This window comes from Rhinolophus hipposideros (assembly GCF_964194185.1).
Source record: "Rhinolophus hipposideros genome assembly, chromosome: 9".
NCBI classification, from domain to species: Eukaryota; Metazoa; Chordata; class Mammalia; order Chiroptera; family Rhinolophidae; genus Rhinolophus; species Rhinolophus hipposideros.
This window is the reverse complement of record NC_138055.1, coordinates 63,375,049-63,387,238: the sequence shown is the minus strand read 5'-3', so window position 1 is coordinate 63,387,238 and position 12,190 is coordinate 63,375,049. Positions and strand designations below refer to the sequence as shown.

The 12,190-nt window shown below is 37.9% G+C and overlaps 1 protein-coding gene across 4 annotated transcripts in view; it reads right to left on the bottom strand.

The window, feature by feature from the left end:
• Positions 1-10,830, bottom strand: part of HELB (DNA helicase B) — a 28,494-nt gene extending 17,664 nt beyond the window's left edge. For 2 of the 4 annotated variants that reach the window (XM_081058477.1, XM_081058480.1), the window contains exons 1-6: positions 10,594-10,814; positions 8,516-8,926; positions 7,402-7,571; positions 4,232-5,110; positions 1,363-1,537; positions 44-185 (exon numbers count right to left, since the gene is read on the bottom strand). In XM_081058477.1, coding sequence (XP_080914603.1) covers positions 44-185; positions 1,363-1,537; positions 4,232-5,110; positions 7,402-7,571; positions 8,516-8,926; positions 10,594-10,780 — 1,964 coding nt within the window. In that variant the 5' untranslated portion in view covers positions 10,781-10,814. Of the gene's footprint in view, positions 1-43; positions 186-1,362; positions 1,538-4,231; positions 5,111-7,401; positions 7,572-8,515; positions 8,927-10,593 lie in introns of all 4 variants that reach the window. The other 2 variants (XM_081058478.1, XM_081058479.1) reach the window with 2 other exon arrangements.
• Between the last annotated feature and the right edge of the window lie 1,360 nt (positions 10,831-12,190).

The following is a 12,190-nucleotide window of genomic DNA, read 5'->3' as shown; positions in this document are numbered from 1 at the left end:
TAAGACAACAGAGAGATAATGCAAAAGTTTCACCCTATTATACCTTGTAGCATTGCTCACAATTAGCTCAGATTCTGTTCTATGATTTGTCTTTAGTTCGATAGCACAATTTCTTGACTTAAGAGTCTCAAAAACATCTTTCAGCAAGTTACCAGGTTCAATGCTGGGTAACTGTCTAATATCACCTAAGAGGGGAAAAAATAGACACATTAGGTTTTAGGTAACGGGGACCATTAAATTTAGAAATTATTTTTATTTCTCCCTATTGACATGTGTTTTAATTATGAAGACTTATTCTGAGGAAAAAAAAGCCCAAAAAACTTTGTTTAAAACTACTTGAGAACATTAAGTCTTTAAAAATATTTAATAAACAAACAAAAAAAAACCCATTCAAATGAAACAATATAAGATATAAAAAGTAGCTATAACACAATAAGGTACATTTTGAATGAACTTCTTTCATACCTATAACCAAAGGCAAACTCTGTAGGGGCATATATTTCAACCAACACATAAAGAAAAAACCAGGCCTTAGGTATCTAGTATTTAGCCACTTATTCAATCTTGCTCAATGTCTTACTAAACATGGAATACTCTATGGCCTCAAATAAATAAAACAAACATTTTATTATAAACAAATAAACATATAGAAAGCAAAATAAACAAACCTAATGCATTTGATAACAGATAAATTCCATTAATGTAATGGTAAGGTTTTGCTGTATCTTTTTACTTTAAACAAAAACAAACCCTAGAGATAAGAAAAACTATTTTCTGGGTGGAAGATGGGAGAATGCTTAGCCATTAGTAGAATCAACTACTTACAAAATATCCTCAAATATCTAAAAACATTACTTATATACAATTGAAGTCTCATACTGCAATTCTATTTTTTTCTCCATTAAATCATATAGTCTACATATCGGTACTACCGAATAGAATCTAACTGAATCTCACCAGAATTGGAAAGGACTTAAGAGGCTGGTGAGATCTAATTTTAAACTAACCGTTTAAAATCATAAAATTACTTTTAAGTGAGCTATAATTCAAACATTTTATTATTTCCAAATAAACCTACAGCTTGATTTACTGCGCCATTTTTACCATTTTAATAGTTACCATTTAGGTGATCAATAGTAACCATCCCGGCCTTGCCTGTATTCTGGCCAAAACCAAGAACCAACAGCTGCCAAGAACCAAGAGAGTGGTCAGATTGAACTCAGTGTAGCTTTAGTGTGGGCTCTGACAAATGGCTTCCCATATGTCAGATATGGCGATTAAAGCACTGAAATGGTATAAATAGTCACTTAACCACAAGGTTTTGAACTAAACAATTAAAAATCCAACAATATTTTAACTTACCCAGGATAATAAGCTTAGAAAGTTTGGAGTGCGCGAGTAATAAATTTAAAACGGATCGGAGGATTCCTACAGATACCAAACTCCCTTCATCCACAACCAGAACTCTAACCGAAGAAAACTTCCATGGACTGTCCTTGGTGGTTTTTTTATCCCATAAATAGAAGCTATAATTGACCTACAAGCAAAGTATGGCATTTCGAAGTTACAAAAACAAAATTATTCTTACAACACGTTATTTTAAAAAACAAAACTCTTAAATTGGGGAGGGATAGGTAAAATAACGGAAAAAAAGCTAAAAAAAAATAGAAAATACAATTTAGATAAATACAGAGAGAAATCAGACCAAATAAATCTAAGAACAAAGATCAAATCAGTCAAAAGAGTGCTTCCTAGTGACTACTCAGTATGGTTAACAAGCCCCGTACACATTACTACTCCACTGCAAAAATCTCAATCTTTCTGTTATCCCTCTTGATGAGAGAAAGCTCCTATTCTTTTCCATCCCCAAATAACCTTCTCTTGGCCTTCTGAGCTGGCCCAGTCACTTCGGCCTTCTTCTCCCAATTGTAACACTCCATCCTGGAAACAAAGGGTTGTCTTCCCAACCTAATTGAAAATACTACTTTTTTCCCTAATATTCTAAACTCCCTTCCCCAACATTTAAAAACCACCACCCAAGACAACAAAACAATTAAAAAATGATTTATTACAGAGGTAAAAATATTTACGATTTAAATGAGGAAAGAAATTTATAAAATTATAGCCAGGTAATGTTAAATATGTTGGTCTCTAGCATTCCAGAAATGTTTCTATATTGTAAGTATGCATATACTGTACATACAGATTTTTTAAATGGTATCATATTTTTATTTAAGTTTTCTACTGAAACTATGTTTAACATGTCTATTAAATAAAAGCCTTCATATTTCCTACCCAGATGCATCAATTCCCTTTAAAAAAAAAAATTCTCAGTGGCCTTGTCTCACAATAGAATATTTGGAATCACTGCTAATTGTGTGCTTTCTCTTATTTTATATAGTCAGTTATCTTCGAAATGCCTGATTAACACTTTCCACTGTATTTCTCATGCTACCAGTTCAATACAGGCCCCATCGATGAGCACCTAGATTACTCCAATAACCTTACAGCCAGGTTTCCCTACACACTGCCCCAACGTGAGAATGCCAGATAAAAAATAGGACACCCCGCTAAATTTGAATTTTGGATAAACAATAAATTACTTTTTAGTATAAGTGTGTTCGATGCAATATTTGGTACATACTTAAAAATGATTTGTATTTTTATTGGCTAAATCAGGTAACCCCAGCCCAAGTATAATAAATCAGTGACCTGAGTGACACCTCAATGCTCTTCCTGTGCCCTTACACTCTCTCCTGAGCCTAAATGTGACTTCAGAAATGTTCTCCCAGCATCCCCAGCAGATGTTAAGACATGACCAGCTCATTAAAGTTGGAACATAAGATGAAACCTAGTAATGATGCCTCTCTGGCCTCTCCTCTTCTAATTCAAACCCTCAGACTATGAAGGAGTAATAGAAAAAAATCATAAACTGATCAGAAGATCCTTCCACCAATGAGCTACACTGAACTTCTCTAGATCTATGTTCACTCATGTGACAAAGTAGTGGGCAAAGTAATTTCTGAGGTGGCTCATGGCTCTATAATTCTACATAATCTTCCTGAAAACTGCTTTCTTCTTTTTACTCCCTAGCTTACCAACCTAGTAATGGCTCCCAGTAAATCAGCTCCACATTTCCTTGTTAGGTTTTAAGGTCTACAGTAAATGGTCTACATATCTTAACTATGGCACCGTGGAAAGTGCAACTAGCTGAGAAGTCAGAAATCTGAATTCAAGTGCTAGTTCTGCACCTGGTTAAGATCCTGGGCATGTCATTTAACACCCCCAAATTTCAACTGGCTCTTCTGTAAAACAGAGATAGCATCCTTTACCCACTCCACTGGCTTATTAAGGATTTAATGAGATGTCAAAATACTTTACCAACTTTAAAACTCAAATTCCTAGTTTAAACCAAGTTTAATTTCCATTATTTTGCAATACACAGATTTCATTCCAATCAATGCAGTCACCTAAAAACCCTCAATACACACAATGACCATTCTCATGCCTTTGGAAAGGCCTTTCCCCTAAATATTGTTTCCTTCAGAAATCTTCCAATGACTAAGTTCCTTGATCTATAAAATTGTGGCCAGGGCTAATGGAACCTCTACCACTCTTTACAAGTTCAACCTCATGGCTTTTAACCATACAGTCAAAACTGTTGCTTTTCACGCATATTAATTCATTTGAAATTTTTATTATATGACTACTATTTGCCAGGCACTGTTGTAGCTGACGGAGATAAACCAGATGCTCAAAGACCTCACTTAACGGAATTTTCATTCTACAAAATATAGTATAAACTTTTTCCTTCCAACTCCAGTGCTCCTCAAAATATGGTCTGTGGACTATGGTTTGTTTTTAACTAGTCCCAATGAGAAATAGAGCTTGTGTCATAATCTGAACTATTATACCGACGTCATTGGGCATACACTTTAGTTTAGCTGACTTTTTTTCATTAGACTTTCTCAATGAAAGAAGCAGTGTGCATTGAATTACTTTCCGCACTAATGCCTATCTCACTGCAAACAATGAACAATTTACACACTGGTTATTTTGAATGGGACTGACCCTTTATCTTTACGATTAGTTACTACAAGGCAAGGATCCAGAAGACATTCAATAAACACCTACTGATTGTTGTCAGGAAGAAATGAAAAGCAAACTCATTAAATAAAATATGTCTTTAAGGCAAATGGTCTCGCTAGAGGAAAAATGTAAAAGGTTTTACCTGACATAACGTATAAGCGCTGAAACCAGTTTTCTGTCTCAGTAAACCAGCGGCTTTCCCTGTAGGTGCTGTAAGTAAAACTTCTATCACCTTGTCTGTCTTCAGTAGACTTTGCTCAGTAAAGGTAATCCATTCTTCTGGTACATCCTGGTCTTGTTCAAAGTCCTCAGAAGCTTTTTTTACTTCTCTTTCTTCCAACAGCTGTATATGTTTAAAAAGATGACTAACAATTGTGGTCTTCCCACAACCACCTTTCCCACTTATGACCGTCACAGCATTGGAGCAAATCATTTCCAAAGCAGTCACCTGATCCTGATCCAGCTGATCTTCACTTATCTCTGCATCATCTTCACTTTCACCATTGTCCCAAATATGGTCACCACGGTCCTGTGTGGTCAGAATGTCCACCGAAGTTTCCAAGCTTGTTTCCTCAGGTTTACTCTCACTCACTGTGTCATCACTTCTTGAATTCTCAGGTTTTCTGGTATGAATAGTCGCAAGCACCTTTTTGACATTGACATGTAAACGCCATGGAGGCCTCATCATCAGATCACCTATTGAAAAGGCAACGTCTCTTTCAGCCCGGTAAAGGTCATAAAGAAAGACACAGGACTTCTCATATGTCACCACCTCAATATCTTTCAAAAACTTCAGAGACTGCCAAACATCATGAAAAGACATCTGATCTGACAATTGAAAAGTTAAGTCAGCTTCTTTTACGTACGTGTGCCCATATTCTCTACATATCTCCTTCAGTGTAGAATAGATTATTAACGCATTCTTCTCTAAATCAGTCATCAACTCGAGGAGAGATTTGCACTGACAAAATGCTGTCCAGCTTGCCTCACATTGCAAAAGCTTCAGTTCTCTGTAGGTTATCTTTAAGAAAATAAAGTTCAAGTTGCTTTATAAAAATTATAAATGTTGATGGATATTACTGGAATCACAGTGAAAACAATGCTATTTGTTAATAATATTTTAAGTCCCAGAAGACATGGATTGCAACTAAATTTGGAGAAAAAAACTACATACCTAATATATCACTATTTTTTTCATTGACTGTCCTATGAGTAGATAGCTGTAATTTTTAAACTAAATTTTAAATTTTCTCAAAGCAATACATGTAATTTTGAAAGTCAAACAACACTGTGAGATTTATCACTAAAAATAGGAATCCCCTGACTTACCCTTTCCAGGCCTTCTGAAGGCAACACCTTCAACACTTTCAGATATTTCTTCCAGAATGTATCTCTGCATTTCTAAGTACTGTTTGTACTATTCCTTAATTTTATTTTAAATTTTAGATAGTTTATATTAACTCCCTACTATGGAAAGTTTTTCTACACAAGAATCTCTGTCTTTTATGCCATCACTTCCACACATGCTTCTCCCTCTCCCACCTTTGAAAAAAGTTACAGTATACCGATTTGTTAACTGATTTGGGTTAAATCAGTATAAATAAGATTCACAGTTGAGCAACATAACATACCGTGATTACAACAACTTAGTGTTGAGCTTGGTGTGTATATTGTGAAGTTAATGACTGCCTTATTTTCTTGGCTTTAGTTTTCTATGTGACTATCAACAATTCTGCCCAAACTCTACAGAAGAAGCACAGAACTTCCTTCACCAGGATCCACTCGGGTCATCCACCAGCTCCATTTTTTTTTTCATGGAGACATCCCTCCTACAGCCCTCCATACATTTTTATGGGCTGAATTGGGCACTCCCTGTACTCCTCCCAAAATTCATATGTTGAAGTCCTAACCCCCAGCACCTCAGAACATAACCATATTTGCAAATAGTGTTCTTAAAGATGTAATTAAGTTAAAATGAGGTCACTGGGGTGGGCCCTAACCCAATATGACTGGTGTCCCTATAAGAAGAGGAGATTAGGGCATGGATAAGAGGGATGAGGACGTGAGGACACAGAGAGAAGGCAGCTGCCAGCAAACCAAGACGAGGCCTCAGAAAAAATCAACCTTGTCACCACCCTGATTTGGGACTTGTAGCCTCCAGAACTGTCAGAAAATAAATTTCTGTTGTTTAAGCCACCCAGTCTATGGTATTTGTTACAGCAGTCCTAGCAAAGTAATACAATGCCACAGTAAAAGTCTTCACGCTGGATGGTAGTTGGCATGCTGAACAGTGAAACTTCAAACCTCCTTTCCCCAACTGAGTCCCAGAATGCTCACTTCTTTGCCTCTCTTCTCTACTGAAAAAATGTATATATATATACAATATATACAAAATATAATGTTCCAGAATCTTATTTTTCAAAGCATACTGAAATCATAGTCATTTTATATAGGGAACAAATTCATTTTTCCAATAGTCCTCAAACTGGGCCAGGAGGGGTGTCTGTAAACATTCTTGAGGATGCAAAAATTATCGCAGAATTTTTCAATTGTATTTTCATTTGGAAAACCACCTTTAACCAAGTACTGCCAAAATGTAAGTGCCACATTTGGTTTCCAATACCCCTGGAGCCTCACAGCGTCACTTTACTGCACCTGCTCTCTAATAATAACAGCAGCGAAGTCGTTTGTAAATGACAGTATTGTATGAAATAAAAAAATCAAATGACATCGTGCTAAACCATGTGAATCGTGAAAGTTTTCAAAAGTTCAAAAAGGAAAGTGGGGGACTAAGGGGCAGAGCAAATGGATTTGCCAAACTCAAAAGAACTCGTGTCTTCAATAGATTTGTACTCAAGTTTTAAACAGCAATTAAGATAGCAAAAATTTTGTCATATTAAATTATGTAACTACCTGTTTCCCCAAAAATAAGACCTAGCCAGATCATCAGCTCTAATGTGTCTTTTGCAGAAAAAAATTAATATAACACCTGGCCTTATTTTACTATAAGACTTGGTATAATATAAGATAATAGAAGACAGAGTCTTATATTAATTTTTGCTCCAAAAGACGCATTAGAGCTGATGGTCCGGCTAGGTTTTATTTTCAGGGAAACACGGTAAATTTTGAATGTCATTTATTTTGTTATTTTGTTTTGCTTTATTAATTTATTGCATAAGAGCTACAGGTATAAAAAGTTTACATTTAGTTGTAACACTCAAAGGAAAATCAATCAACATTGAGGTCCATACAAGTTTTTTTCGTTTGAAAGAGATGAAAGATTACTCAAGGCTAAGCAAATGTTTTACTTACTTTACTAAATGCAAGTTTCCATGGATGCGTACCTAAAATCTCTTCTATCTTTTTAAACACCTCTTTAGAATCTGAGCTTATTAGCCGTTTAAAGTGTCGAGGCAGAAGAACTGGAAGGAATTCCATTACTTTTGGAAACTGCAACGCTGTCATTACACTTATAAATGGAACTATAGGATATCAGAAAAGAACAAATCAAAACATACAAATGAGCTCATGGAACAATGGATTTGATGGACTTTCTTATTTAGCACAACCAGTTCAAGAAATCCAAGTCAGAGATTAATAAGTTTATTCTAACCAGAAAGAAAATGGAGACTATAACAATTTTTTTTTGTATCAAGATGGTTTTCATTGTGTTTTACACCAAAATTTATGTTCCTTAAAAGCTTAGATAACTACTTCTTGGCCTTTCATTTCCTCTTGCTTGCAAATAATTAGAATAAAATTCTTGATTCAAAATAAATATAAATTCAAAGCTCAACATAAATAATAAATCATTTATGTAATAGCCTTTATAATCATTTTTCTGACTGCAATCATGGTCCTTTTGTCATTGAAGTCATTCGATGATATTGTGCCAAATTTATTTGCTATGACCAAGAAATGAAATGTTCCATATGTGTGAATGTCCAAAATAACATACCATATTTAAAAAATTATTTTAAATCATTTTGCACTGAAATTTTTCCAAGATGGATTACTCATATTCTTGCCTTTCTCCTCTGCCTTCTTAAATAGAATAATTGACAACTGAACTTTTTCTTAATGACTCAAGGTAATCCTATGGACACAAAAGTTAGACAGACAGAGACAGAGAGAGAGAGAGAGAGAGAGAGAGAGAGAGAGAGAGAGAGAGAGAGAGAGAGAGAGAGAGACCCAGTTTGAGATGGAAAGGAACCGAAAGAAGCTTAAAGATCATCTCATCCATTTCTTCACATTAAAGATGAGGAACCTGGAATGTCAATGACATAGTCCAAAAGAAATATAAACACATTTTCATCAAACCTATTTAAAAAAGAATACTATGCCAAGATACCATAGTGGCAATATTTTAAAACACACTAGTCATTAAGCATCTCAATTACACAAAAACTCTAAAAATCACACCTACCTTTGTATTCCACAGGCAGGCGTATTTTGTAATCTGGTAGGGACTCTTCCTGTTCAGTCTGTGTAGGTTGTTTTTGACCCTTTCTCCCAATTTCCTTGTAGAAAATTCTTAATGTTTCCCTAAGATTTTCAAAGTTGAGGTCTTCATAGCTTGATACTTTATTTACCCAGTCTAAAAATGCAGTTATAGTATCATTGGAGACATCACAGTCTTTAAGAAAGAGGGAACAGATATTTTTTTGACTTGGTGGTGACATATCGGACTGTAAAAAGTAAGATGGAAATCCGTGAACTTGATAGTTCCTCGAGCCCATAGGCTTGACCTCTACCTTCACTCGCCACCAAGGACCCGTTAATGGAAAACGTCCAAACACGTCACACGTCTCTTGAGTGCTTTCATCAGAAATTTTAACTTTAAAAAAGAAATGTTAATTTAGTATATTTAAAAACCTCTCTCCCAATATTTTATCAAATCCACCATTCTCTTTAACACCCCATCCCCAAAGAACACCTTGTACAAACGTCTATTAGGGTGTCTATATTCCATTTGCCTGTCACCTGCCTCCCTCTACTATGCTGTAAGCTCTCTAAAATAGGAAAATATTTGTATTCCAAGAGGTAAGCATGATACATGGTAAAAGTCTGCTGTTCCTCTTCTTTTTTTTTTTTTTAATTAAAGTTTACTGGGGTGACAATTGTTAGCAAAGTTACATAGATTTCAGGTGTAAAATTCTGTAATACATCACCTTGTGTGTGCACCACCTAGACTCAGTTCTCTTTCCCTCACCATATATTTGACTCTCTTTACCTTCATCTATCACCTTCCTCCCCCCTTACGCTCTGGTAACCACTAAACCATTGTCTGTGTCTATGAGTTTTGTTTCTTCGTTTGTTCCTCTACTAAAAGCAGTCTTCTCTCTGCTACTCTGACCTCAGCCAATACAGACCTTCATGCAGTTCCTAAAAATGCCAGGGTCACTCCATCACAGGGCCCTTGCATAAGCTGTTCCATCTGCCTTAAATGTTCCCCTCCTTACTATTTGTCCCATTTACGACAGAGCTCAGGTTAATTGTCACTTCCTCGGGAAAGCCTTTCCTGAATCTCATAAATATAAACTGTCATAGCACTAAGGACCTTCTAGTCCTTCCAAGCACTAAGCAATATGACAGTTATTTCTTTGATTATTTACAGAATGTCTGTTTAATTCACTAGAGGATAATCTCCAGTAACACAGCAATCTCATCATCTTATCACTACAGGGTATCCCAGCAGCAAACACACTGCTTGGAATATGGTGGCCAGTCACTCATACTCTCAAGATAAATGACTCAACCCTCCACAAATACTTGAAAACTTTCTGTCTACATCTGTGCTATCCACTCATATGACTATTTAAATTTACACTAACTAGAATTAATTAAATTCAGAACTCTGCTACTTAGTTGCATTAGCTGCATTTCAAGTTCTCAATAGCCACATGCGGCTAGCGACTCTTATACTGTACACTGCAAATACAGAACAAGGCCATCATCACAGAAAATTCTACTGGCCAGCACCGGTCTGAACATTCAAGTAGCCTTTAATCTCTGTTACAACATCCACAGAACAGGTGTCATGTACAGCACAGAAAAGTACACAGGGTAAACACAGATACCAAGATTATTAACACACAATTAATGACTCAATAATGCCTTGAGGTGTTTCTTGAGTGTGCGTGTTTTCTAAGTAGCAGAAAAATATCCACGCAGGATACAGAAATAGGTAAAACCCCTGATTCTGGATGTGAATACAGGCTCAACATCCACTGTTACACACATCCTCGACTATAAAACCACCTCCAAGAGCTGTGAACCTTAAACGAGATCATACAGGCAAAGCAGATACTTCACACACAGCATTTGCTCAAGTCACTGCTGTTATAATATTAACATTATTTTATCCTAAGTAAGACAAAACAGGTAGGCCATCCCAAAGGAAGTCTTTGGGATGGAGTGCCTTGCTAGAGACAAGGCCACAATGGGAAACAACAGTTCATCCATCCTCCAATCCCATCCCCCAGGGGCAGGGGGCTTCCTCACCCCAGAGGCGCCCGGGGAGGCCGCCCGCCTTTAGGCCTCCGCTGCAGAGCTCCTCGGCATCGACAAACACCGGGTCTTCGTCCGCCTCCTCGTCTTCCTTCAGACAAGTGTCGCTGTCCTCCACCAGGTCCTTGCGCGGGAGCAGAGGCCCCTTCAGTTCGCGCAATCGCGGATTCAAGGGAGCCATACTCCACTCTTTAAAGTTCTGCTCAAATCCGGAAAACCCTGGTCATGCTCGCTACCACCAGCCAATCAGCTCCACCACTGCAAGACCGTCAGCTTCCTCGATCGCAGGCCCATGGGAGGGGCGGGGTGGCGGCCAAGTTCCGCCCCTCAGCACCCAGCTGGTCAGCGGAGATACCGTTTCCCCCGAAATAAGACCTAGCAGGACCATCAGCTCTAACGCGTCTTTTCCCAGCAAAACTTAATATAAGACCCGGTCTTATTTTACTATAAGACTGATTCTTGTATTAGATCCTGTCTCATTTTACTGTAAGACCGGGTCTTACGATATGGAATGGTATGATACGATAGGATATCGTATAAGACCGGGTCTTACATTAATTTTTGCTCCAAAAGATGCATTAGAGCTGATGGTCCTGCTAGGTCTTATTTTTGGGGAAACACGGTGGGACGCAGGGGAGGCGACCGGAGGGGGAAGCTGGCCGTACAGGGAGCGGAGGCGCTGTCGCCGCTGTCTCTTTGTTGCAACCAAGCTTGAGGGCGCACCAGGTGCCTGGATGAAACCAGCCCGCTGGGCAGTGGCAGGTGTGGCTCCCGCTGAACCTCTAGCCCAGGACGTCTCCCGCGGAGAGTCGCGGGGGAAGGCCACATCTAATGAGCCTAGAGGGCCCGGGAAAGCAAGCCCTCTCCAACACCCCAAAACGACAACCTAGATGCCCCTCCCGGAGGGCTGGCCACCAGCCAAGGCACAGAACAGCGAGTCTCCAACCCAGAGATCGTCTGTCTAGTCGTGGCTGCTTTGGGCCTTGGTTTCCTTAAGGAGTGGAACTGTCATCCAAGGCATTTATTCAACGTACGCATCTCTAGTCCCCCTTCCATACCATTCTATCGGGATCTCTCTAGGGCAGGGAATCAGGGTTCAGTGTTTTTAACGAACAGTCCCAGGTTGTCCATTTTGACGCTCAGCCAGGTTTGAAAAGCACTGCATTTGTAGGAGACATCCACAGTCCTTTTCAACTTTTCCTCTGTGACTATACCCTGCCCTCCCATATTTCTTTAGCTGCTACATGCTCACAGTGGGGCAAAAAAAGTATGTACTTGCAGCCCAGAGTATAGACAGGTGGAGGAAGTGAAGTAGAGAAAGGACAGTGGTTTAAAAAGTTATTCTGGAGCCATGATTCTTATAGTTGATGGAGATACTATTTGAAAATTATGGTGCTCTTTGAGGAACACCATAAAATATATTACTGCATTACAATTTTGATGCTATTTATATTGAAACTACTCTATTAGAAATATACCTAAAATCACTAAGCATACACTGTTTGCTAAATCCTAAAGCATTTTATGCTAGATTCTAATATAAATAACAGCCAGCACCAAAGATTTCAGAAAAAATTATGGGAGAAAAATA